Source organism: Myotis lucifugus, unplaced genomic scaffold (genome assembly GCF_000147115.1).
Source record: "Myotis lucifugus unplaced genomic scaffold, Myoluc2.0 scaffold_125, whole genome shotgun sequence".
In the NCBI taxonomy this organism is placed as follows: Eukaryota; Metazoa; Chordata; class Mammalia; order Chiroptera; family Vespertilionidae; genus Myotis; species Myotis lucifugus.
The window spans coordinates 3,335,356-3,363,118 of record NW_005871173.1 but is presented as its reverse complement, the minus strand read 5'-3'; the positions used below and the strand labels follow the sequence as shown (position 1 = coordinate 3,363,118).

At 41.5% G+C, this 27,763-nt stretch overlaps 1 protein-coding gene and 1 non-coding gene across 4 annotated transcripts in view; both read right to left on the bottom strand.

Moving 5' to 3' along the window:
- The window catches only part of SNX9 (sorting nexin 9), a 65,990-nt gene that overhangs the window by 7,406 nt on the left and 30,821 nt on the right, over nt 1-27,763 (bottom strand). Inside the window, exons 5-15 of one of the 3 annotated variants that reach the window (XM_023758223.1) lie at nt 27,122-27,214; nt 20,956-21,121; nt 18,884-19,034; nt 15,821-15,905; nt 13,641-13,766; nt 13,418-13,535; nt 8,177-8,307; nt 5,252-5,355; nt 3,552-3,655; nt 1,506-1,583; nt 895-971 (exon numbers count right to left, since the gene is read on the bottom strand). In XM_023758223.1, coding sequence (XP_023613991.1) covers nt 895-971; nt 1,506-1,583; nt 3,552-3,655; nt 5,252-5,355; nt 8,177-8,307; nt 13,418-13,535; nt 13,641-13,766; nt 15,821-15,905; nt 18,884-19,034; nt 20,956-21,121; nt 27,122-27,214 — 1,233 coding nt within the window. The remainder of the gene's footprint in view (nt 1-894; nt 972-1,505; nt 1,584-3,551; nt 3,656-5,251; nt 5,356-8,176; nt 8,308-13,417; nt 13,536-13,640; nt 13,767-15,820; nt 15,906-18,883; nt 19,035-20,955; nt 21,122-27,121; nt 27,215-27,763) is intronic. The other 2 variants (XM_014460124.2, XM_023758224.1) reach the window with 2 other exon arrangements.
- LOC111827061 lies at nt 4,441-4,543 on the bottom strand. The gene has a single exon (XR_002830525.1). It is a non-coding gene; the product is annotated as a U6 spliceosomal RNA (small nuclear RNA).

The window sequence follows — 27,763 nt, the reverse complement described above, 5'->3', positions numbered from 1 at the left end:
GGCTGTAAAAAAAATTATAACACATCAAGTAATATTTTGGTGGGTCTGAGGTGGCCCAAAATACAACACCATGAGGAAAAGAATGTAGGACTACTGTTTACATACAAGGAAATAAGATGTTATAGTTTAATGTCTAAATTTTAGCAGAAAAGGTAAAAATACTATGAGAAAGTCTAGTAATCATTGTAAGTGGCAACTTTAACATTTTCTATTTTTCTGAATTACAATTTTTAATAGCTATGTCATGCACAGTTCTAAAAATTAATCTTTTTTACAAGTAGCAGAGAGTAATTAATGACATGAGTGTGTGTCCATAGGCACATGTGTACATACATGTTTTAAAAAGTTATCTGAAAAAAAAATTTTTTTTTAATTCAGGGATTTGAAACAACTTAGATGACTATGTCCTTGGGGGAAGTGATATCAGTTATCTGTGAGAAGTGGGACAGGCTACTAGAGACTCCAGTCCACACCCTCTCGGTACCAAGGACGGGCTCTGTGCTAGAATTGGAGCAGGAGCTGCTCCATGCAAGTGAGCTACTTCCAAGGTTGGTGCCTCCGTCGCCACTTTCCAGATGGGGAAACTGAGGCAAGTAAGAGTCCAAAGGGGACTTGAGCAGTGCTCCTTCCTGTACATACTGATCCCTGACAGCTAACGACAGATCCAAGCCCTCGACCCTAGAAGGTATACTTTTAGATTTCTTGATGACAACTTTATCCATCACTTTAGCTAAATCTAAGAAGCACTACTACCAAATACAATTTAAAAAGATACATAGGAGTAGGAAAGAAGAGGATAACCAATTGAGCATTTGTCTTAAAACTGATTTTAAATTAAGTATGTAGATTAGATGGCATAAAGTATTAAATGGAATTGTGTGGTTATGTTAATACCTGCTCTGCCACGAGACTGGCAATTTCTTCATAAGTCTTTCCTGCTTCTGTTATTGCATCATTGAGATCTGTTTCACCTGAAAGTCATCACAGTTACCAGTGGTTGTAAGTTATGTCTTTCCATTCATTTTATTTAAACATTTTATGACAGAAAATTTCAGACATTTTAAAACTGGAATGAATCCCTGTTTACCCATCACCTAGCTTCCCAATGAACAGTTCATGGGCAATATTTTTTCACCTATCCCATCCATTCCCACCTCCCCTTTCACTGGCCACATAACATTTCATCCATAAATGTTACTTAGAAGATAAAGACTCTTTAAAAAATAAGGACAATAGCGTATTACAGTGAGGACAATTGTCCCTGAGATGAACTATCAGTCAGTGCGCAGCTTTCTGGCAAAGAAGCTGCAAGAAAATACACTGAACAACCCTCCACTCTTCTCGAAAGTCGCAAGGTGCGGTTGCACAAGTCCTGAGTGGGGCACCAGCCAATGTGAGTCGGTGCCAAGGTGCTACTGCAGCGCTCCTGTTGGTCTGCAGGAGCCTGAAGCGGCGGCAGTCTGGATAAGACACCAACGCTCAGAGGTAAGTAAGTAAAGCCCTACCTTGGTAAGCACTGGAACTGAACACTGTTGCTAAGCTCTGCAGGGCCTTGCCTATCTTCTGATATTCCTTGGGTAGTGCTGAAAGAGAAAAAGAAATACATCGTCAACCAGTCCTCCCTGCAAACTGAAGTGGGACTCAACTATTTTCTAAAAGTGATTACTTTTATAATAGTAGAAATTTGAAGTGATTCAAAAGAATCTATATGCTATAATAAAATGATTGGTTTTTAATATTTTTTTCCATCAAATTCTTTCAATTTATAATTAATCACTTAATGACTGGTGCATGCTATTATTAACAACCAGCACCACTGCCCATTCTCATTCACTGAATGACATCTGAGTGGACAGGCGGCTGTTAGAGGATGATTCCAGTGTGCACAGTGCTATCTATCACACAGGCCACCCGTTCCATCACAGCGACCCCTCCCTCTACCAGATGCAGACACCCCTCCACTTCATGGGGCAGGAAGATAAGGGTCAGATAAGGAAACTGACGTGCTCAGGGTCACATGGCTAACAAAACTGTGGATGTGGCACTTCTGATTCCAATTACATGGCTTTCCCCACTCTGCTATGTATATATGAATAATTATTTGCAAAACAAAACTCAAAGCAACAAGGTGTGGAGAAAAAGGCAGTGGGACTTCCCAGGACCAGGCAGGAGGAATTTGTTTTCTCTTCCATTGATATAAACTGTGTGGATGGTAGAGGCCCACTCGGTGGCTGGACAGCGAGTCCTCTAGGCGTGTGGGGCCACAGGATTTGTTTTCTCTTCCGTTGATATAAACTGTGTGGATGGTAGAGGCCCACTCGCGTAAGGAAATGGGGGCGGCCTGTTCCTGCAGCACTTTATCACAAAAGATGGGGCGGCCAGATGGGCCTGAGGTTGCGCTTGCCCATCCCTGATGTAAGGCTTCACTTTCCTTTCAAGTCTGGGTCACAGACCTCAGAACTGCTACTCACTTGCTTTATTTTAATATTTCACCCTCAAGTCACTCCACATTCAGTTTCTTGTTCATTAAACTTGTTATTGGACTTCAAATAGATGCTTTTCCATTATTTAGAAGAAAAATTCCACCTTTAAAAAAATCTTCCAATAACAGATAATTTAACCTCTTTCCTATGCTGAGTACCAAGGTATTGATATAACGTTAAAGTGGGTATGTATTACTTTTAGACTTCAAAGCCAAGCCATTTTTACTTTTTAAAAATAACTGGGGATGACCAGGATTCTTGTAGGTTTCAGTGACAGACTAGCAGGACCTTGTTCTCACGAAGTTAACACAGGTGAGCCCTAACTGCAGCTCTGGGACTCAGAAGGCTGTGCTGGCAATAGGGCAGAATGGATGTAAGGGGAGAAGACTCCTCATCCTCTGAGGCGGTCGGACCACCTGTGTGGACACTACACTGCTGTGGGTGCGGCCTCTGAGCCTGAGGGAGGAAGGGCGGAGGCTGTGGCTGGACCCACAGTGGACTCCGGTGTCTAGGCCGGGCTGTCTTATACCAGAGCTCATGGTTCTGGGAACACAGCAAACGTGGCTCAGCAGGGTGACAGTCTGCACACAGGGAAGTGAGGGGACAGGACGTCCTGGAGGACATGGACACAGCAGCAGGAAGCACACCCCATGCCACGGGCCTCAGCAGTGCTCCTAGTCTGACCGTCTTGTATTTTCTACCAGTCACATTGGTTTTTCCTAAAAATTAGGGTGTTAGTCAAATCAACACCTTGCCAACGGAGGAAGATTGAAAACTAAACTAATGAGCTACAAGCATTCTCTAAACATGCAGAAAGGATACATTTTTCATAGATTACAAAACCCCAGGAACTGGAAATATTTAAGCAAACGTGGTGTTTTTTAAGAGTTCTTGAACTGGCTTTGTTAGAGCCAACTGTCTGCTGTTGACTTGGGTTGAGAAGTGAGGTTCACCGAAGAGCTCCTTCTGCCTAAAGGGTGAGGCCCCAGGGTGACCAAGGCCGCAGAGCGAGCACGCACTGCCCCTGCACTGGCCCTGCGAGCGCGGCAGTGCCGGAGGCGCACTCACGTCCGGTGCATCGCTTCCAGTGCTCCTGCCCCACGGTCAGCAGCTCCTTCACGCCGTCGTCCATGGCCTTGGTGAATTTACCAACAGCGTCGCACTTCTGTTCTCTGTGGGGCGAAAACACAAGAAGGTGCTTCCTGGGCTCAGCCACCGGACGTCCCGGGGCAGGTGCAGGAGGAGACATCACGGTGGTCAGAGTCACACCGGACGTCACCACAGGCACCGTGTCCGGCATCAGAACCACCACCCTTTAGGCACATCAGTCTTACAAACAGGCTTGATTCAGGCTTTTAGAGAACTGCTTTGAATGTGCCATTTCTATTTTACTCTGCTTCCTTCTCCCCTCAATTCCTTGTGAATGTCAGTAAAACTATTCTGAAGTGAATAAAATCCTCATTTCTTGAATATCTTATTTAGGAAAATTCAATCATGGGCAGTACCGTGGAACCTACAGAATAACAGGGGCTGCTAATGGCAGGTGTTCATTCTTCCAACAGTGAGTCACAGAAAACCACCTGCACGTACGACCACCCGCGCAGCGACCTGCACCAGGTGAGCCGTGAGAATGTTTAAAACATGCGGCCCCTGACGGCTTCGTCAGGGCACTGACCACTTTGCCGTAGATTGCCAGATTAAAAAATGACAACAGCCAACACAACAATAGCCACTTGGTGTGAATGAATCAAAATTATAGCTATTTTTTATTTTTGTCAGCTTGACAAAAAATGTAACATGTTTTTTGGTGTGCCTCAGGTTTTAGTGATTAGTTTATGTGCATGAGATGAAAAAGATGGAAAACCACTGCTCTAAGGTGATACTGAACATATCAGTTCTTTAGGATGTAGAAAGTATTTACCAACCCGAAAAAATCATCACAAGGTAATTTTTTTAAAAAATTATGGAACGCTTCACGAATCTGCGTGACATCCTTGCGCAGGGGCCACGCTAATCCCTGTATCGTTCCAGTTTAGTGCATGTGCTGCCGGAGCAAGCACACAAGATACTCTTACATTTAAAAAAGATGATAAAAGGGAATGCATGCTGTGAGGTCATTTTTGTTTAAACAATTTTTCCTTTAGATACATATGTACCAAGGAGGGTTTAGGAAACTATAGATCCTAAACATGTTTAGGCCAACATATTAACACTGATTTTCTCTCTGGGTAGTTGGAAGATTGTGTGTGGTGTGTGTGTGTTTTTTTTTCCCCTTGTCTATGTTTTTGGTAACACATATGCAATGATTTTATAAAAGGTTTCTTAAAATAAAAATAAATCAAGACTATTTATTAGTTCTTATATAGAAAAGGAACTACTGCAAATTCTCAACCAAGCCCACATTAAAGAAAAGATGACATGATAAAGCACAGATAAAGCAGGCCAGAGAGTACTTCCTTCGAGGCAAGGCTCAGAGAAACTTGGCTCTGTGGCCTGTGCGGGGTGTGAGCCGGCTGTGCCACTCTGCCTCCTCGTGCTTCACTCGGAGTAACTACCAACCACTGTGTGCGCTGAGGTCACTGACTGCAGGGGAGAAAGGAGCAGACCTCCATGTGTTCTGCTGGGAGATGTGCTTTCCCTGACTACAAGCCCCACTCATTTCCAACACTCGAGTCTGACCGCGTCCCGCTTGGGGCTGTCCTGCCAGACCCGTGAGCAAAGGAGGCGGACACAGTTGAGAAGAAGGCAAATCTGGCAGTGTCTCTCACATTTCTATTAGGTCCAAGTCAGGGGCCTCTGGTTCCATGGTGGAAAATATCATAACTCCCACCAGTTCATCTTTCTCGGCCTTCCTCTTCCCAGTTTTCCATTCCTGTAAATGGGAGGGTCATGAGTTAAACTGGTCTTTCAAAATCCCCTGGTAGAATCGGCTCACTGATCATCTCTACCTTTCTAATTCTCAGGAAGCAGCTCCCCGCCATCTCCCTCTGCACCGTGGGCCACGGCATGCACATCTCAAACGTCATCTCATGTGGACAGTGCCCTCCCCAGCATGGTCTCTGAGCGCCCAAGCCCTTCCTGAGTGAGGTGACTCAGCCACTGTTCCTTTCCCAACCGCTACCAATCCAAACACAGGGAGTAGAAACACAACCTATGAATTCTGACAAAGTGCCTTAAATTTTTAGGCTGTTTAGTTCTAAAAAAGGTTAACGCTTTTCTAAAATATAAGATAGGAACCAGTATTATGGGCTAGTTTTAAAAACATATTATTGCAAGATATATATAACATATATACACATACATACAGAAAAATACCCCATGCATGTAATTCTCACAAAGTAAATTCCTGTGTATCTACCACCAAGAGCAAGAACGGGGGAAGAGCTAGCATCAGAAGCCTCCTCATGTCCCTTCCCCACCCATCGCCACCCTTTTCTTCCCCACAAGTTAACCATTTCCCTCTCTTTTGTGGTTATCATTTCATCACTTTTCTTTCGAGTTTTGCCACCTAGGCATGAATCCCTAAACTATAGTTTTCCTATTTTTTTTTTAACTAGCAAAGAACTCTACATTTTTTGTGTATCTGGCTTCTTCGGCTCAACCTGTGTATAAGAGCTGCATTCACACTGTTGTTATAGCTATACAATATTCCCTTATATGAACACTCCATTTATTTATCCATCCTATGACTGGTAGTCACCCTTGGCCCCTGCCAACTTATGAATGAAGTTACTGTGTGTGTGTGTGTGTGTGTGTACACATATATATACATGTATATATTCACACACACACACACGAATTTCTGTGAGGTATAGGAGTGGAAAATTGTTCCACTTTAGATAATATGAAACTGTTTACCAATCCTCACACCCACCAGCAGTGTGTGAGCCCAGTAGCTGCTCATCTCACTTTTCAGACTTTCTAACTTTAGCCTTTCTGGTGAGTATGTAGTGGTATTCACTGTGGTTTAATTTGCATTTCCTTGATTACTAATGAGATTAAGTACTGTTCTAAACATTTGTTTAAGATTCAGATACTTTCTTTTGGGAAGTCTTTAATCAAATCTACAATTTTTCTGCTGGGTTAATTACCTTATCTTTTTGTTTGGGTTTTCATATAGTCTAAAATCCAGCCCTTGGTTGGTCATATTTGTTCATATCTTAGTTTGTTTTTCACTTTTAATGGCTTCTGATGATAAACAGAAGTTTTTAGTTTTAATGTAATCTAAATTTCTAAAAAATCCAAATTTCTTCCGGTATGGTTAGCTGTTTTTGTCTTTTTTCAGAAATCCTCCCTTCTCTGGGGGGATGAAGCTATTCTCCCATGTCATCTTCTAGAAGCTTTATTGGTTGCCTTTCACATTTAGACCTCAGAATGATCTGGAATTGATTTAAAACTTTATACAATGGAAACTTCCAAACACATACAAAGGTAGAGAGAAAGAACAATAAGCCCCTACAAGACTCAGCCCTCAACAATCATTAAAAATTTACCAATTTTGTTTTATCTAGTCTACTCTACCTGTTTTCTTGCTTACTTAAATGGAAATCTCAGATATAAGGCCATATTTTAAAAACATAACCACCATGCTGTCAACCCTAACAAGATCAACAGTACATTATTATGAGGTGGGAACCATGTTTCATTTTCCCCAGTGGTGCCATCTAAGGCAGTGTTTGCCAACCTTTCGGACCGCACGGACCACCGGTGGTCTGCGGACCAGCGGTTGGTGACCGCTGATCTAATGGACTCAGCACCATTTATTAAAAGTACTGTCCTTCCCCCACTGAATCAGCATCTTCTGGGTCATATTAAGTGTCCATTCTGTTCTGCTGGTCTGTCGTCTTCCTTTATGCCACTTCCTTGCTTCTGAAATTCTTTTCACTTTACAGTGAGTCTTGATATCCAATAAAGTCCTCCTCCCACTTCATTCTTTTTCAAGAATATCTTGGCTATTCTTAGTGCTTTGATTTTCTACATATGACATCTTTCCTGTTCTTCAATCCATGAAAGATAATGTTGGAAAATTTATTTAAGTCTTTTTCTTTTTCTCAACAGTGTTCCATAATTTATGCTGACCTTTTGTAAATTCCTTGTATTTACTCCTAGAAATTAGATACTTTTCATGCTGTTGAAATGATAGTTTTTTACTTTCATTTTGTTTATTGCCAATACTATATACAAATATGCAATGTCTTACTTATATCCAGCTACCTTACTACTTATTTCTAGTAATTTTTTTGTAGATTCATTGGAATTTTCTGTATCCATCCATCTACATGAGTTATTGACTACAAAAATCAGTTTTTAGTGATTGTCTCTCCCTTCCTTTCTAATATCAATTTTTTAAAAATTGACCTGACCATAAAAAAAAAAATAAAAATCATTCCCTCTGTTTCCCTCACTTCATGCTGGTCCTATCCTGCATAGTGTGGGGTCTTATTTTCAGCATTTAGGAACCACTCCTCACCCTCGCCGCCCTTTGCCCCATCTGCTCCGGGCCAATCTGTTCTCCACAGATGGAAAATCATCCTGGCAGTTCTTTCAGACTTGGTGACTAATTTCCTATCGCTTGAATTTAGGTTTCTATCCCTATTGTCTTTGTAGAGAAAATCAGAAATAACCATCCAACTGACATAATTTTAACTCCTTTCAGACATAAAATTGACGTGAATGTGACAATTATCAAATACCTTTTCATCCCGGAAATTTAGAAACTGCTGGAAAACCTCGCTTTCTGAAATTACCGGATGCCGACACATCCTGGTCATCCATGCCTGAAGTCTCTCCATGCGCATTTTGATAAATTCTTCTTCAAAGCGACCTGCAAGGAATGCGCCGAAACGATGTACCACTTTGTCGAAAAGCAGTTTATTCAGCTAATGGCTACTTGGTGGAAAGTTACTGGTAAAAGGGAAACCATGGTGAGTTCTCACCAACCTAAAAACGGGCAACAGCCCGTGCACATACCTCAGATGCAGGCTTGATCCCTGGCCCTGGTTGGGGCTTATGTGGGAGGCAACCGACTGATGTGTCTTTTTCACGTCAATGTTTCTCTCTCTTTCCTTCCCTTTCACTTGTTCTAAAAATCAGTGGAAAAATATCTTCAGGTGAGGATTTACAAAAAATAATATAAAGAAAAATAAAAACAAGTAACATACTGAATGCCCAAAGACCCACAGGAATGATGCAATAGACTTTTTAGTTTATAAGAATGAAATTACAATGTAACAAGTCAACAAACCTTTTAATTGTGATAAGAATATTATAACTTCAAAGTGCTATTTTCCTCAAGGTTCCCGAAAGTATTTTAAAAATTTAAAGTAAATCTTATTTCAATATGAAAAACCTCTTTCTTATAAAATAATGTGGCCATATTAAGTCCTATTGACAAGAAAGAGGTAATATTATTGAATTTAATAAGTAATTCTCATAAAAGTATATGAAATTTCTCTATTTATAAAAATGTGACCAAATGCAGTATAATCTTAGATATACAAATTTAAGTTTAGTACTTATGCAAAGTAACTCAGGACTGTAGCTCTCCCCCCCCATATTATTTTTTAAGTTATTTAAACTGAAAATAGAAAAAGCAATTTTTCCATGAATAATGAAAGCTGCCATTTTTACAAGCCTACCAAACAAAACCACTATCAGTTAAAAGGCTTCCGGCAATGGAAATTCCAGCTACAGTCAAGCAAGGCCATCAGCTAACCCAGTCCCCCCAAATAACTATAAACCCAGACAAGCAAAACAATCAGCGCTCTGGAAATCCACCGAAGGCCAACAGCCATGTGAGAAATGTCTGTTTGCAAAACTGCCATACTTCAGGCAAAAACAGTAGAAATCTGTGGTGTCTGGCTTGTGGCTGCTCCTGTCTCCCCTGCTGCCCCCACCCTCCATCTCTGCTTGGCCGACATGGGGCGTCTGCCAGGATGGAGCAGGGTCTGGGGGGTGGGAGATGCCCATGCTCAGTGGTGGGGCAGTGACAATCCAGAGGCTGAACAGGGAGGTCAAGCGCTCCACTAGCCAAGGTTACGAGGTTGAGCCAAGACTTTCCAGGCGAGGCCGAGTGCAGAAACCGGGGAGACCTGCTGGGGGCCAGGCCAGGCATGCCCTCCCAGCCAACCTGAGGCTACACACACGGGAAGGAGTCACAAAAGGGGCCCTCCAAAACGGAAAAACCAGGGCTAACTGGAAAAGGACCTGAGCTTTGAATTTGCTCCCCTACTCACTCACAGGTCCCTTGGCAGAGGGCAGACGCTCAATGGCCTGAGGCAGGCTCACCACCAAACACACAGACACAGGTGAACCCTAGGAAGCCATACTTAAAAAATAAAATAAAACCGAGCTGCAGGAGAGACAGATTTCAGAGATTTAGCCTAGGCAAGTTACTTGTAAATCAATCAATCAATCAAACAAACAAACCAAAGCAGAAACAACAACTTTCAGAGAGAAAAATCATAATCTAGAATTGTTAAAATATATTCTCCAAATTTTCAGTTTTCAACAAAAAATTGAGAGATTTCAAAGAAACAGCAAGGCATGAGCCATATGAGGAAAAAAGTAGTCAAGAAAAAATGTCTCTAAGTGTTCCCAGATGTTGATTTCACAACAAAACCAAAACAACGAAGAAGCTTCTATAAATATGTTCAAAGAACTAAAGGAAGCCATGTTAAAAAAAATTAAAGAAAAGTATGACAAGGAATCAACAAATAGAGATTCTTAAGAAGACAGAAATTATAAAAAAAGAATCACAAATTTTGAAGTTGAAAATACAATAACTGAAATTAAAAATTCACTGTAAGGTTTTAACAGTAGATTCAAGATGGCAAAAAAATGAGTGAATCTGAATATAAATAAACAGAAGTTATTTAATCTGAAGAAGAGAGAGAAATACAACTAATGTAAAATGAACAGAGCCTCAGAAAACATCAAGCAGACCAACATTCTCATGATGGGAGAACCCAAAGGAGAAGAGAAAGAAGAAAAAAATATCTGAAGAAATAATGTGGGAAAATTCCCCAAATTTGATGGAAAACTTTAATTTACACTTCCAAGAAGCCCAACAAACCCCATGTAGGACAAATATAAAGAATCCACACCAAGATATAGCAGACTCAAACTGCTGAAAGACAAAAGAAAAACTTGAAAGCAGCAAGTGAAAAGCAATTCATCATCTATGGTGGGTGTGCGTGTGTGTGTGTTTGTCATGGTCTGGACAGCACCTGTATATGAAAGCACTTCAGATTCTGCACTTGCTAGGAGTAGAGATTCAGTACCACATAAGCTTAGGCTGTGCAGACACAGCCTCGTCTGTCAGATATAAGGGGGGACAGAAAAAGACCTGATAAATCAGCATAGACCTCAGTTATACCGACTTCTCCAGGATGACCAAGTGAATTACACCAAGAGTTCACAGCCTACGCACTGATTGATTCTCATTCTTCCGGAAAATTTCTGACATAGCTGGTTTATTTCCAAATAATTTCAGGTGTTATTTTGTGCTTGGTAAGATTTTTATAGCAGGTTACAGAGAATTTAGAAAAAAAAGGGGGGGGGAGGGATTCCCCCTTTCCCATTTTTAATAACCTTACTTAAGTTTTCACTAAGCATGTGAACATTCCAGTTTTGCACCCAGGAGTAAAGCCAGATTCATTCAATATTATTTCACAAAACCCCAAATCTATGAACAAATGAAAAATGGTAGCTGCAGGTTTTTCAGGGACAGCTCAGCAAGTCCACAGAAATGCGGTGACATCACATGCTGGCATTCCTATTCTGTCCTCCAGACTGAAGTGAAAGGGGAGTTTGTTGACACAGTAATGATCTTGTGGCATCGGGGCAGGAGGCAAGCAAGAGGAGGGAGAGAGACAGTGGCTTCTGTGCTGTGCAGTTTCCTCGGCACGTCTCCCAGGCAGTGAACCAAAGCTCAGCTCTCTGCACACGATGGTGTTGCTTTCTGCTTTTCTATGACATCCCCCTGGCTTCGGGCCTGAACTTTTCTTTAAAAAAACCCATATAAACCTTAATATGGGAACAGAACCATGACTCCACGATGCTTTAAAATAGCAGAGTTATCTGATTTAGACTAAACAATGTATTAAAACCTAAGTGATCTGAAAATTCCTCAGCCCTAAAATAACTCAGTCCACTTATTTCACATATTGGGCCAGTCAAGTTGATAAAGGAGAGTAAACATTCAGGAAACGAACTGCAATTGGAAAATATGGAGAAAGGCAGACTGAAGTTTTCATGGAAAGAAATCTAAAATTTTAAAAAGCAAGCTGTGATTTAAAGCGATAGGATAACAAAAGGAGGACTAGTGAACTGTGAACCGGGCACAGAACTAGGGGTACAGCGACCCCTCTGAGTGGAAGGAGGCAGCAATGCACACCAGCCTGGCTACCTGACACGGCTTCCAGTGGACTGTGCCCCGCCCCACAAGGGGCTGCTCAGGGTCCCCGGATGATGACCTGGTTTATGGGCCTGGCAATGCAGCCCCAGCCCCACTCCCCATTCTGCTGTGACAATCTGAAATTTTTGAAAATTAAAAAAAAAAAAATCAAAATCCAAACAACTTTTTAAAAACATGTTTCCATCTCCTCAAAAAACTTCAGAGAAACAGAAAACAAAGTACAAGGTAACATTTTAAGGAGAACAAACTTCTTATCCTAAGGTTCCTAACTGTAACTAAGATTAGTTGGTCCACATCTCATAATGTTAAACAGCGAGCTTTGGAATGATTCCGATTCCAATGCTGGGCAGGGCGCGCTCAGCGTTTCTGAACTGAGACAGCACGGCGACGTGCCTGGGCACAGAGGCCCGGGATGGAGGGATACACTTCACTACAGCACTGAAGCGCCCTGAGCCGCTCTGCATTTGGCTGGGTAGGATTCTCAGTTCCTCTCTAAACTATTTATCTCAACGCTACGGGGTGAGGATTGAACCCTGCCCGGTCTTCTCTGACATCCGGAAAGGAGCCTCCTTTGCAGACTCCACGTTCTGCTCTCTGGGTTGAGGTCAGCCTGCTGATGCCATCCCTTCTCTCAGAGGCTCTCTACCTCGGTTGGACCTTTAAGCCGTGCTCTCGTCTTTGATCCTTTCCTTTCTATACTTACTAGTTCCATTTGTTGGAAAAGTTCCTACCTACATACTAAAACTCTTTCCAATCTTTAGTAAAGCTCAGCTTCTTTACAAACTTTTATTCTAAGAAAAACATAACGAGTCCTGAGTACTAATTTTTCAGGTTTTATACTAGGAGATTAAAAAAATCAATGACAGTTTCAAAACAGACACAGAAATCTTTTCCGCCGGCACGTTATTAGGGGCTCTGGGAGCACGCAGATTCCTGACCAGATTACTTGGGGCAGAGCAAGTGGGGAAAATGACACCTTAAATAAGTAAGAAAAAGCTGAGGGCTTCTCAGTGATAAATAAGAACATTTCACTATAAACAGTCACCTCGATAACTGGCAGCTCCCTACCTAACAGTTGGAAGCTCTGTGGCTTCTAGCTCCGATGTCTACACACCTCTAATGCAAACAACACATCTGGACTGCGGGAAGTGCTCACACCATGGGGTCATAGATTGCATTTCCACTTCAGGCTATTGGCTCATTTCTCAGGTATCATTTTAACATTCATGTACTTATTTTATAAGAAAGGGTGTAGCAATAAAGGCACAACAACTTTGCCAGAATTCAGGATATGTCTACAAGAACTCTGATAGAAAATTTTATGAGCCTTTCTTGTTAGGTGCTTAGGTAACTTCCAAATACATGCGCAGTATGTATAGTGTATGCAGCTACTGTTTCCAAACTCCTACAACTGGCTCCTCTAGAGGATGGAAAATGCCATTACTGATTTACATCAGAAACTCTAAAAGTGGGAGTCTTTTTACTTGTCATCCTGAGTTCAGCGTCACACACTCACCTGTGACTTGCTTGTCTGGAAGAGAAGGGATTGGAATGGCTGACCCAAACTTAACCAGGAGTCGTTCATATAACCAGTCAAAGTGCTTATACCTGTGGTTTACAGATCGATTAGTGTTCTACAAAATAAGGGAAAGAGGAGAAAAGTTACCATGCCAATTACAGAGAATGAAGAAAAAGCCAATTCTACCTGGTGACAAGCTGTTGATAACTCGGATACTTACAGTGGGCGTTAGCTGATACTCAATGTAGCTCTTCAGCCCATACATCTTGGAGCCTTTCTTGGGATCTGCTACCACACAGTCAAAGGTAGAGGTAGGATAAACCCACATCGGGCCATAATCTCCAACCTACACAACGTTTCAGGGAGAGTTACTTCGTTACAAGGAAAACTCGCAAATAAAACTGATGTAAGTCACCAAAGGTTCTCTTTAGGGCTGGAAGTCCTTTGGAGGGTGGCTCCTGCCCTTGTTTGAGGGTTCCATAAACGTTCTCTGTTCCTGTTGAGGCTCTATGTGAAGAACACACTCGCCAGCAAATGCTTCTGTTCCTCCTCCGGGCACTCCAGGCCACGCGGGAGAGGCCTGTGTTCCTCCCTCTGGGAACGCTGGGCGGAACACAATTTTTCTCTCTCTGGTCCAGCTGTCTTAGTTATATGTATAAAGGGCTAGTTTAAAAAAGTTCTCATCTCTCATGGGTTGATAGTTTGTGAAATAAAAATTACAGACTTGTATGTCTGAAAAATGTCGAATTGCCATCAAACTTTCTCATTTTCTGTATACCCTGTCCTATTTCTTTTTAAGGGTGGAAGGAAGAAAAAGTGGGGTGGGGGATGCAAGTTCAGAGGCTATTAGGTCAGGATGATGACTGGGGTCCAGAGAATTTTAATAAGGGACTAGAGAGAAGATCTCTGACAACAAGTCACTCTACTCCCCAAGTGGGAGTCCTGGTCCAGAAAACCCCTAGAGCTGCAGAGCAGGGATCTCTAAGAGGAGCCTCTGGGGAACTTGCCACAATCACAGCACCGAGAGCAATTCTGACCGACTACTGCTCACTACACATGGGTCCCATTGTATCAGCGGGGATGGTTACTGTGCCTTAAAAGCAAAGAACCAGGTCTCTACTTTCTCTCGGTTTCCTGAAGACGAATGGCTATCCTGGGCTTCCTTTTCCACACAAGAAGCCCACACAGGCAGTGCGCCTGCAGGGCACACGGCCAGTTCTACCTAAGACTTTTGGTACATATGCTGGGGTCCTTCAGCTCTACTCCACCACTGCCACTCTTGTGACAAAGTCCCCTTTGCGAATCCAAGGGCAGGGCCACGGGCTCTTAACTGTGTGGAATTTTAAATTTAATGAAAAAACAAAACAAAAACAATGATACATGTTCAGTATTTACAAAAGGTCTGAAGAAAAAAAAGAAAAATAACTTTTAATCTAATGACGACATTAAGAATATCTGTTTTAGAATAGCTCAGAAGATAATTACCCCAAATTTGCTTTGAGGGAAGAAGGAAAAAAGGGGTCTAGGTCACATCCCTTCTCTCTGGAGGTTTCTAGGTTTCAAAGATGTAAGAACAAGTAATAAAGGAAGTCCAGCATCATTCTTGCAATTTTATCAAGTTTCCTAGGAGATTATAGAATAAGACGAGATGTTTCCTCCTCCTTGTTTGAGTGTAATGGTGATTACACTCAAGGTTCCCCCATCTCGTAGTTACAGGGGTAAGTCAATAGGGTAGGAAGGTAGCCACAGTTCTCTTTTTCAGAATTTTATCTGGGAATATCAGCTATATAATGCTTTGACAGAAAAATCTATCCGCAATCAACGTTTGGGTGAAACTAAAGAGCCAGTGCATGTGATGTAATAATCAAGTTATTATAAGACAGATAGTCTTAATGGTGTCATCACTCCCAGCTTTTAATTGCCAGCTCCTTATTATGACCTGAGAGCAGGTTTACTGGAAGAAAGACTAATTATATCAACTTAGTGGAAAAGACGCTTTATTCTGATAACATGCATGGACTTTGCCAGGCAAAAACCTAAATATTTGAATTGGGTTTATTAGCCAAATAGGTAGGGCTGGTAGAAAAATAGCATGTAAAAGATACTTCAAGACACCATACCGACAAAGAATTATTAAAAATACATATACTAAAGGGTGTTGTTGGTTCAATTACTAAATCTGAAAGGTAAATGTAAAAAATATCTAAACAATATAATGACAGGCATTAATTTATGCTAATTATCTTTAGTACTTTAAAAATACTAGCACATACTATCAGTTATTTACAGCATTAAATGTGTTTAGAAATGTTCCAAATAACTAATAATCCTCTTAGCTTTAAGGCATATAAGAGAGGTTAATCAGAAACACAGCAAACAAACAAAAATGAACAAACTTACAATGATAGGAATTTTCTCTTTGGGTTTTGCTAGTTGCTTAGTCAACAAATACTGTTCCATCCCAGGTTTTGCAAATCCCGGAAATCTAATCATGAAGACAAATGTTCGTGAGTCTTATGACTTTCTTAAAAGAATTATACGGCTCTCATCCACATTTACTTAAAACGACAACTTTAACCTTGTCTGTCTCGCAGATGTACTAGGACTAGGAAACTATGGTAAATGAAACCTAAATTAATCAGATTGTGTGACCGCCAATTAGTCATTTAATTAAGCTTTCTCTGGTAAGAGAACAGTTTGACTCCAGAAGGTGTGATATTTATGGCACTCCATTTGCCTAACTGGACCTGAAACACTCTATCACCCCACAGAGTGAAGGGCACACCAGAAAAATGTCCCCCATGTCACAGGAGGAGATGCTACCGAGCATACCAACGGGGTAATGGCCACACACAGCATTTCTAGATCCAGATTAAAGCTGCCTTTCCACATACTCCCTCCTCAGGGAAGCCACAATTATCCCAAAGAAGCTGCCACCGTCCATGAGCGCTTGTGCTATTTTCTTTTGGAATAGACAAAAGAACCAGTTTTTGCAACACAAAAGAAAACCATGTATGCGTGCATATAAGCATAACCAATGGACATAAGACACTGGGGGATAGGGGAGGCCAGGGTATTGTCAAGGGCGGGGGAAAAAAGGAGACATATGTAATACTCTTTGTAATACTTTAAGCAATAAAACAATTAAAAAAAGAAAAAAAAGAAAACCAGTCTTCTTAATAGAGACCTAAAACATAATAAAATTGGTTACTTCCAGAAATCAAATCTAAATCCAAAGCAAATTTCTAAAATTGGAGAATAGCTGGAATACATGCATAGTCATCCAAAGTGCTACTTCTAAAAAAGACAAGATTCGTTTGGGTTTTAGAAATTTTTGCAGATGCAAATTAGAACTGCTTTAATTTGGTTTCAAAATGGAATGAAATTTTAGAGCAGGAAATTCTTAGAGTCAACCCCTTCACTTTAGAGATTAGGCGACTGAGGCTCAACCAGACCTTCCAACTTCTCCAATATCATACAGCATATCAGAGAGCCAGCAGGAGCAGTGGAAAGAAAGCACAGGGCAGTGGAGCCACGGGCCTGGGCACCAGCCACAACCTCACTTTCTAACCACAAAAACCTGGCAGAAAACTTGGCTAGTCATGTGACGCAGTCTCTACTTCCTCATTTTCAAACTGGGACAAAGAGATACATTCTACTGAAATGGATTTTAAATATACTCTGTGTTCAGGTTTAAAGAACAGCGGCGAGTAATACACATCTCTACTGACCATACTGAAAACTTCAAATGTGACTCTAAGAAACAGGATACCATCAATAACAAATGACTAATTTTATTATACAAGCAACTGAGCATGAAAATACATAATAGAAGAAACTAGACCAACCGTGGGCAAACTACGGCCCGCGGGACGGATCCAGCCCGTTTGAAATGAATAAAACTAAAAAAAAAAAAAAGACCGTACCCTTTTATGTAATGATGTTTACTTTGAATTTATATTAGTTCACACACTCCATCCATGCTTTTGTTCCGGCCCTCCGGTCCAGTTTAAGAACCCATTGTGGCCCTCGAGTCAAAAAGTTTGCCCACCCCTGAACTAGACGGAGAGGTAGGAAAAGTGGGTAGCTAAAAGATGACATTTAATCACTGATGCTCATTAAATATACTAAGGGGACTTGTAGGGCTTATTAAACGTATGCATATGTGTGTAGATCTAGAACTGGAGCCTGATAACTAGATACAGATATCAAACATTATGTTGACAATATTTTTCCAGACACAGGTTAATGTTCCTTGGTATCTGCTTGGAATCATGGACTTGGAACACCGAGAAACAGTATCAGTAATTTTAGAAAATAAAACTATTTTAAACATAAGAAAGAGCACTCTGCTGTAAGAAAGAGCACTGGGAGATTCGTATGGAAGTCATAAATTATATCTCCTTCAAGCTACACAGTGTTAACTACAGACTATCCAGAACTCTCTACCAAGCAATGCTACAGTGCTCATCCATATTTACCACATGCTTTCCTGTTAAACAGTGCATCTACAAGTACTGCTCAAAACTTTTTTTTTTTAATCTAAGAGAAAGCTAGGTGAAAACAGTATTAATCACCTTAAGCATTGTAGTCTAGAGCATGTACTTAGGAGACTGAGGGACTGTATTGGAATCCTGTGTGAGTCTGGGCAGTTACTTAACCTCTCTGGGCTTCAGTTTTCCCCACAGAACAGAGATTACATGTACCACAAGGGATATGAGGATCTCATGAGAATGTATACAAACCGCTTGCACAATGCCTGGCAATTCGGTAAGCGATCAATGATCAATAAATAATAAAACATTTAAAGAGAATTAGTTTTGGTTTTCCTGTGACATCAGTAAGGAAACCTTAATACACCCTGGAGTTGATAAAGGTAAAAACAGTGTTTGCAGATCATTAAAATTTAGGACAAATATTTCCTTTAAAATGAAAAAAAATCCTATATAATAAAAGGCTAATATGTTAAGTGTCGGTCTTCCATTCAACCAATCAAAGCATAATATGCTAATGATATGCTAAGGCCACTCAACTGCTCGCTATAACGTGCCCTGACCACCAGGGGGCAGATAGTTGATTGGTCAACCAGTTACTATGATGTGCACTGACCATCAGGGGGCAGATGCTCTGACCAATAGGTTAGCTTGCTGCTGGGGTCCGGCCGATTGGGACTGACCAGACACGCCCTGGAACCCTCTTGCGGTCCCTCCCAGCCCCGATTGTGCACCGCTGGGGTCCCTGGGCCTGGCCTGCACCCTCTCACAATCCAGCCTAAGGTCCCCCCTCCCAGTGCATGAATTTCATGCACTGGGCCTCTAGTATTAAAACAAGCTACCAAGCTAAGATCCAAATAAAAGTGAGCAAATTACAAAACTTTGTAAATCACTGAAAAGAGAAAAGGCCTCTTTGTATCTTGTGTCTATTCCTACTGAGTTCCTGTGCCTTGACTCCCTTTAAACCTACTTGTTAAGTGGCAGCTTCATGGACGAGGAGCCAGGACGACTGTTTCCGCGCTGACCACCTCCTGCTTCGGCCGCCTCTGAGTCCTTGAAGTAGGGAGATGTTGACTTGGGGTCGTCCCAGTCTTCATCCCAGTCATCATCGTCACCAGTTGCTAGGGGTGGGCACCAAAGATGGTCCGTGAAGAAAAACAAAATAAAAAGGGAATGATTTAATTTTAGGATAAAAACTACCAACTGGGTTGACCAATTAAAAAAAAGGAGAAAAGGGGTGTACTATAGGAGTATGAAGTAGGCATGAAGAATATAGGCTCCGTAGTCAGTCATAAGGCTTGAAGTGTAGAGTCTGCCTTTTAGCATCAAGAGGACTGTCACATTAATATGAAGTTACTATAAAAAATGCTACATGGTACACAAGGAAAGGTCTTCTAGAGGCCCATATGTTGATAAATCTAGTGTTATAAACTCGAAAATAAGCAGATCAAACACCCTTAAAGTCAAGAAGATTGGGGAGGTCTGGCCAGTGTGGCTCAGTGGTTGAGTGTTGACTTATGAACAAGGAGGTCATGGTTTGATTCCCAGTCAGGGCACATGCCTGGGTTGTGGGCTTGGTCCCCAGCAGGGGGCATGCAGCTGATCAATGATTCTCTCATCATTGACGTTTCTATATCTCTCTCCCTCTCCCTCTCTGAAATCTATCTATCTCTATATCTATCTATGTACCTATCTATTTATCTATCTACGATTGAGGAGGATAAAAGGTATAATAAAGCTCTTAAAAGAAATTATCACTAGTAACAATAAAGGTGAGAGAATTGTGATGAGGGGAGAAAGATGGAAAGAAACAGGGTGGGGATGGCGGAGAAAGGAGAGAGAAAAACGAGAGACAGGAGTACAACCAGCACTAGCAGCCTAAAGCAGTAGTCTGTGTGCCCGGTAAGGTGCTGCCAGCTCTCCTGCTCCCTTCCTCACCACGGTCTGCCTGTCTCCCACCTCTGGGGGCCTGGCGTGTCCTTTGCTATTAGGCAGGAAATGGCCCTGGCATCTCTGCCTTAAGAGTGCCACAACGAAGAGGCAAATGCCAAAACAGAGAAGAAAAGAACAGAAAGTATTGGAAGGATCTGGGCCAAGTTTCCTGGGGCCGTGCCACGTTACTAAGAACTGCACGTCAGCAGTCTGGTCTCAACATTTCTACTCAGCCCAAGACTCCCGGGCCTGCCAATAGTCCCGGTCCTTCCACAAGGAGGGCTTAGGACAAGTACCTGAGCCCCGGCTCCCGTGTGCAAGCCCCTCGCCAGTTAGCACATTCAATTCCTGGCACAATGTGCCCATATAGGAATCATAAAAAATGATGAGCAGAATTTTATCTTATTTAATTTCAGAACCGACATAAATATCCTTCCTTAATTGTTTCCCGGTCAATAAATTCCTCTTCTGCCTCAATATTTCCTTGATAGCCTGGCAAACAGGAAAGGTAGTTAAGGAAAAGGTGAAACAGCTGGTCAGAGATCACAGCCTGGCAGGTGATACACCATATTTCATCTGTATACACGTTTGTTTTTAGCCTAAGATTTAAAAGAAAATACATGTGTGTTAAATGCCAAGATTTTAAAGTGTTCTTTTGCTTTATGAACCTGGTCCCTGCAAACATGTGACTCCTTGACAGATAACTGAGATTGGACTAATGATCATAATTAACAGCTACCCACAATAGACCCAGACTAACAGGTTGGCTATTACCGAATAGGAGCACCTGAGAGCAGCTCCTGGTATTTTTTTTTAATGAATATTTATCTATATATATATATATTATTGATTTTTTACAGAGAGGAAGGGAGAGGGACAGATAGTTAGAAACATCGATGAGAGAGAACCATCGATCAGCTGCCTCCTGCACAGCTCCTACTGAGGATGTGCCCACAACCAAGGCACATGCCCTTGACCGGAATCGAACCTGGGACCTTTCAGTCTGCAGGCTCGCAGGCCAACGCTCTATCCACTGAGCAAAACCAGTCAGGGCAGCTCCTTGTATTTTTATTCCGATGCCCTAGTCCCCAGTGGAGCCCTCTTCCTCACCTGGTCCTTGGTAGGCCTGGGGATGGCCAAAGGTGGTGTCCCAGTGATTGGCAGTGTTTTTCTGGGCTGCAGTCCCCTCTGCCTTGGCTCCCCAGCCATCCGTGCTGTCCCAGTTTCCAGATTTGGAGGGACCCCAGGCTGACCAGGGGTCATTGCCACTGCTGACCTGTTGTTAGGGGTAAAAAAGGAGAAAGAATATTTGTGACTTCTAGAAAGCATTGCTCAATTCCGTAGGAATCACATAACAAATGAATGCAATAGGAGTGCTGAAAGAAATTAGTAGAAATTTACAACAATTTTAAATTTAAATAATAAAAAATTGTAAACATGTCGGAAAGCACAAAAAACAGCATCAACCGGATTTTATTGATGTTAACATTTTGCCTTTATTTGCTTAGGAACTTTACAACCAGCAACAAAGAAACTGCTTGACTAGCACCACACCCCCTCCATGTCTTCTTCCCCAATAACTTCTTTTCTAACTGAAGTCATTCCTGTGTATGTTTATATGCTGCCACTGCATATGTACACATTCATAAATAACTGTTTTGTAGTTTCAAAACTGAGCTAAACAACATTATACTGTATGTATCTATTTGCAACTTGTTTATTTTTCACCTAACATTATGTTTTTGAGATTATATATGCTAATAATGAGGATTTTTTTTCACTTTAACTGGTTTAAAGCAATCAGTTGTATTTTCATTAGGCTTTTACCTTAATCTGAAAAAGTAATATATTCCCAGCAAAAAAAAATTTCAAACAGAATAAAAAGACATGGAGTTTTAAAATATGTCTACTGCCCTAGCAGGTTTGGCTCAGTGGATAGAGCTTCGGCCCGAGGTTTGAAGGGTCTCTGGTTCTATTCTGGTCAAGGGTACGTACCTCAGTTGCAGGCTCGATCTCCAGCCCCAGTGCGGAAGGCAACCAACCGATGTCTCTCTCTCATATCAATGTCCTCTCCCCACCCCCACCCCCACCCCCACCCCGCTCCCTTCCACTCTCTCTAAAATCAATGGGAAAAAATATCCTTGGGTGAGGATTAACATACATACACACCATCTTAAGATGCCGTCATTCTCTTAAAGACAGCTCCTACTAACAAACCCTTACATACACTTGCTCCAACATCCCATGCATAGAGATCCTTCGTGCTTTTAAACATGTAAGTGAGCCCAAATGACACTCTCTGCTCTGCACATTTGTTTCCCCACCTAAGAGCCTGAGACGCTCTTCAAGGTGCGTCAACATCTGGGGGCCTTTCTTTACACGGCTCCAGAGCTCCACTGCATTTACCCCATAATGTAACCAGCACATGGCGATGCTCATTAACCTTGTTTTCAGTATTTTGTTCCTGTAAATAAGACTGCAATGCACATCCTTGTACATCTTTCCCACGTGTGCAACAGACCTTTGTGAAATCCCCAAAGAAACACTGCTGGGCTAAGGAGACTGTACGTTTAGAATCAATGGATTTTGTCAAACTGCGCTCCAAAGAGACTGCTGCCGTTATATCCCTAGATTCCTGACATGCCAAGGAATTCTGCCTGGCATAAAGGTGGGCTACCACATCCCCAAATTATTTTAAAAACATTTTCTCCCATTATTCCTTTGAGTAGTTTAATTATTGTTATAAATAAAATTTTTGAACAGGCACCACATGGCACCCGATTGCAAGGAACATGGCAATAAGAGGCCTATAGCCCCCCCCTCACCCCTTCTGTACCACCTGTGAGTCAGACACGCTTGTTTTTGGTTTTGTTTCCTTGATTTAAAAATTTAAATCTTTCATCTGTCCGGAACTTACTTCAGTATAAGGAATAAGATAGTAATCCAGCTTAATTTTTCTTGTAGTCTGTCTGTTGCTCTATCATTTAATGATCCATCTCCCCCCACTGATCTGAAATGTCCCCTCCATCACATACTGGACTGGGACCCATTTCTAGGCTCTCTACTGTATCCTAGCAACCATCTGTACTAGTACCAAGCTACTCTGAAGCTCACTAGATAGAATACCATTAGTATTTTAGTATAGCATTTTTTATCAATTTATTTTTAAACAGACTTTCATCAGCTTAATATTTTAAACCTAAAACAATGTGAACTTTAGCACTAGAGTGTCAACATTTTAAAAAATGCCTTGATTTTCATTTCAATCACCTTAAATTTATAGATAAATTCAGGGAAAACAAGTAATGCCTTAAAAAACAACAACACAATTTTAATGTTGAATCTGTTTATCCAAGAACATGAAATAGCAATATCTCGCCTTCACTGGAGTCTTTTTTCCCACATGAAAAAAAAATTGGTGTGTGTGGGGGGGAGAGATAGAGATAGAAATACATAGATATTTACAAGAAAATTTCCCAAACTGTTTAATATACCTTTTTTAATGTTTTAGAACCCTATAATGTTGGTCGTTGTTTACTCTTCACTGACTGAGAGATGGGATGGATAATTGGCTACCACATACCAGAAACATAAAAAGCAGAATATATGTTTTACATATGGAGTTATGATTTCTGAAGTTACTAGTGATTCTGCTCTAAGGTAAATATTAATAGCAGAAAGCCATTTCATTCATACGACTGTGAATTTCTCCAATACATGGCTCACACGGTAATACTTTCAAGCTACTCTAGTGAAGACTGGAAATAAAGGCAGATACTGAGGGCGGCACAATTAGGAACACAGCTTCCCTCCAGTCAGGCTGCGGGGGTTACAATCCTGGCTGTCCCTCTCTAGCTGGGCAGCCTCAGCTAAAATTTGAACCCAGGCAGCCTGACTCGGGTTCTGAAGACCAACAGAACCTAAATGAAGTCAACTGTGAAGGAGCAGAGGGTTATAAACTACAGCAATAGAAGGGTAGGAGTTCAGCACTGCCATGACGATAAGATTGTAAGTGTCAGCAAAGTGTCAAAGAAAGATTTTCATCAATACTGGAGAAAACGGAATGTGACCTATTCATGGCAAGTATCCTAAAAGATTTAAAATTTAGGACAGAAACAAATAACATGATAATTCTCTTTAAAACCACTTTGTTCACAAAATGCTTATAATAATTGCTACATTATTTGGTTATGTATATGATCTTAGCTCTCTATCTAGAGCAGCCGTGGGCAAACTACGGCCCGTTTGAAATGAATAAAACTAAAAAAAAAAAAAAAAAAGACCGTACCCTTTTATGTAATGATGTTTACTTTGAATTTATATTGTGTTTGTTCACACAAACACTCCATCCATGCTTTTGTTCCGGCCCTCCGGTCCAGTTTAAGAACCCATTGTGGCCCTCGAGTCAAAAAGTTTGCCCACCCCTGATCTAGAGTATAAAATCCCTGTAGGCAAATCTAGTAATGGTTTGCTTCTCTCTCTGTCTTTTGCTATTTTTCCTGGAACTTTCTATCTTGTTTCAAACTTTCCAAACCAGAAATCTCTCCAGCTTCTCTCATGGACTTTTTACTGGCTCTCTCTCTCTCTCTCTCTCTCTCTCTCTCTCTCTCTCATGACCGTTTACTGACTTTCAGAACCCTCTTCTAATATCAATACCTAAAATCAGCTCACACAGTCTGTCTAGTCCTGTCCTCTCTGAGCCCACCGTTCTCTGACTCCTTTGCTTTCAACCCCCCATCCCCGTGGTCTCTCGGCTGCAGACGTCTGGTCACACACTAACCCAGGGGTCCTCAAACTACGGCCCGCGGGCCACATGCAAATACAAATATTGTATTTGTTCCCGTTTTGTTTTTTTACTTCAAAATAAGATATGTGCAGCGTGCATAGGAATTTGTTCATAGTTTTTTTTTAAACTATAGTCCGGCCCTCCAACGGTCTGAGGGACAGTGAACTGGCCCCCTGTTTAAAAAGTTTGAGGACCCCTGCAACCCATTCTGCTCCTCCCTACAGTTTCAACTCTGAAGTGCCTCTTCTCTACCTTCTTCAGCTTTCCTTCCTCTCCTTTCTCCCCAGCAGTGTCTTCATCCTCTTCTTTAACCTCTTTATGGTACCAAACCCTTCCTGGCTCTCAACCACATGTCATTAAAAACCCTTCACTAGCTCTCACTGACCATGGAATCAACTCCAAGCTCCTTTGTCCACCCACCAAGGTCCTAACTTTTCCTTTCCCAAACTCTCCTACATCCTTGCCTTTGCTCAGGCTATTCTACCGACACACAGAGCCTCCTCCTTCATCTTCCTGAACTCGGTCAAAGTCCTACTGCACTAAGGGCTCCGGTCTCAGCCCGCTAGCTCGCACTGTCACACCTTGTATCCTCCCAAAGCTAGTCTTTAAGTTAGAATCCTTTGTGTATCAGGTGGTCACTCCCACTAGTAAGTCACAGGTATAGGCCTATCTCATTTAGAAAACACTTTCCCTTAAGATTTTTTTGAGTGGTGAAGACTAAACAAAATTTTTTTTAACTTAAAGTGATTAAGTATGATGTTCTTAATCATTTGTATGAAATATGTATTATTCTTTGTCAGACATGTAACCTTCATAACATCATTTCACAAAGAGGGAAACTGGATTTTCCTTATGTACACTTGAGTCTTTTCTAGGAAAATAACCTGCTGTGATCGATCACAGATTAACACATTGCAGGTGGATCATGAGAATTCTCCATTCATATTACACAGTGTTTTACAAAGTAGCAAACTCCCAAAGCGTGTTTGTCTGGGACCTCTGTTATATATGCATTTTCATCTGCCTTGCCTTACCCCTACACCAACTAAATGAAGTGCTCCTTAAGGCCAGGAACAATCTACTCAAACAGTTGCTGATTTAGCACTCTAAATTTAAAAGCTATCCTATCCTTTTAAAACAAATACAAAAATACATTTACACTGGCTTTATATAATGAGAATTATTTAAATCTAGTTGCTGAAAGGATTAAAGCATAAGCTGAGTGTCTTCAGAAAGAAGACTGGATTATACCTGACTGGAGAGCCAGAAAGACCACAGAATGTAGTCAGAATGCCCATGCGGAATGGGCAGTGATGGGTTTTCTTGATAACTGCAGGAAGCTGTGGGTCTTACAAATACATAATATGGGATAAAAAGGGACAAGGATTCACTGGGTGAATTTTAAATTCCAGGGACCAAGGATTCAATGGAATTTGATTCAAGTAAATTTCACATAGGTACAGTGATTGAGAACTTAAACTTGGGCTCTAGAGCTGTCTGTCTGGGTTTGAACCCCAGGATTACCACCTACAAGCTGTTTGAATTTGGCCAAGTTACTCCATCTCTCTTAGTTTCCACACTTATATAATGGGCACAATAATATTAACTTCCTCATAGGGGCTTTATAAGGATTAGATGATACGTATGTAAAGCATTTAACACAATATGTGGCATCAGGAGAGGTTATCTTATTATGGGGGTGGGGGGAGTGCCATCTAGAATATAAAGACAAGAATGAAGACTGGCAGTCCTTTGAATAAATCGCAGTATGACTAGTATACCTATTGTATATGCTTTAGAAGAAAAGATCAAAAAGTTGTATTTCCAATTGGTTTCAATGCCAGAAACTTTGTATTAAAGAGGTAATAACAAGCACCAAGATGCTTTCTCTTCCAGCCAAAGATGTTTCCTTCAGCTACACAAAGGACAGAGAAAGAGGCAGAGCTGTCTCACCGACAGTTCAACAGCAGCTCCTAATTCTCGGGGCTCTTGGCACAAACATGTTCTGAGTGCTAAACGCTGAGATCTTGGTTTCTTCAAAGGCTAACCTAACCGCTACTGTAACAAACTGGGCTACAATGATCTGCTTTCCCGACAATCCTCTGGCCTCTGACTTCTTTGCTGTCAACCCCAGTAACCCCCTTAGTCCCTCAAATGCAGGCATTTGGTCACACACTAACCCATTCTGCTCCTCCGTAAGGTTTCAAGCCCTGAGGCACCTCTTCTCTACTGTTCCTTCCTCTCCTTTATCCTCAGCAATGTCTTCCTCTTCTCCCCCCCCCCACCCACTTTATGGCACCAAATCTTCCCTGAAATTCATCCACATCCTTAAAACTCTTCTTGAGACCTCACTGAAGTTCCAAAGGCTCCACGTGCCCCAGAAGAGCTGTGTCAGATACTTTACCTGAAACAATGACCTCACTGGGAAAAGGTATTACTCCTTGGGGCTTTAAATGTTTATTTCCTTTTGCATTTAAGTTTGAATTTTACCTTATTTATGGAAGAAGGAGGAGAAGGAGAAGATGAAGAAGGTGGTGACTGGCTGAGACTTTCAACACAACCAATCTGAGCCAAAATATCCACCTTAAAATAAAAATGGTGCTCAGTAAATGAAGAAAAAAACAAAGAGTATACCAAAGCTCTTAACTAAAAACAGCAAATTCATAGCAGGGCTAAGTTTCCCAGGAAATTCCAGCATGCCCCTGACTCATACACATTACATGCAAAAAGCAAAGACCAATTGTGAAGCAATGGGCTACCTTCAATGCATTAGCATATATTCTAAAGACTTGTGGCTGTCATAATGCAGTATCTCTGAAGCGCTAAAAATAATTATTTATAGTACAGAGGAAATGGAACAAATATCATGCAAGCAACACAGCCAACGAAAGAAACTCCAGAGAAAAAACATAGCCAAGCTTTTAATAATGTTAAGATGTTGAACCTTTTGCTTTCACAGCCACCAGATACATGAAAGAGTGAAGATGAGATGAACAGCCATGGGGTTGACGTGAAGCAAGCTCAGAGCCATGATGACCCCACCAAACCCAGCCGAGGGCACCAAACAGCCTGCCCAGGCCGTGAACTCAGGAGCAAAGGTCTTCTGGTCGGTTCCCGAGGCTCTGACCAGCT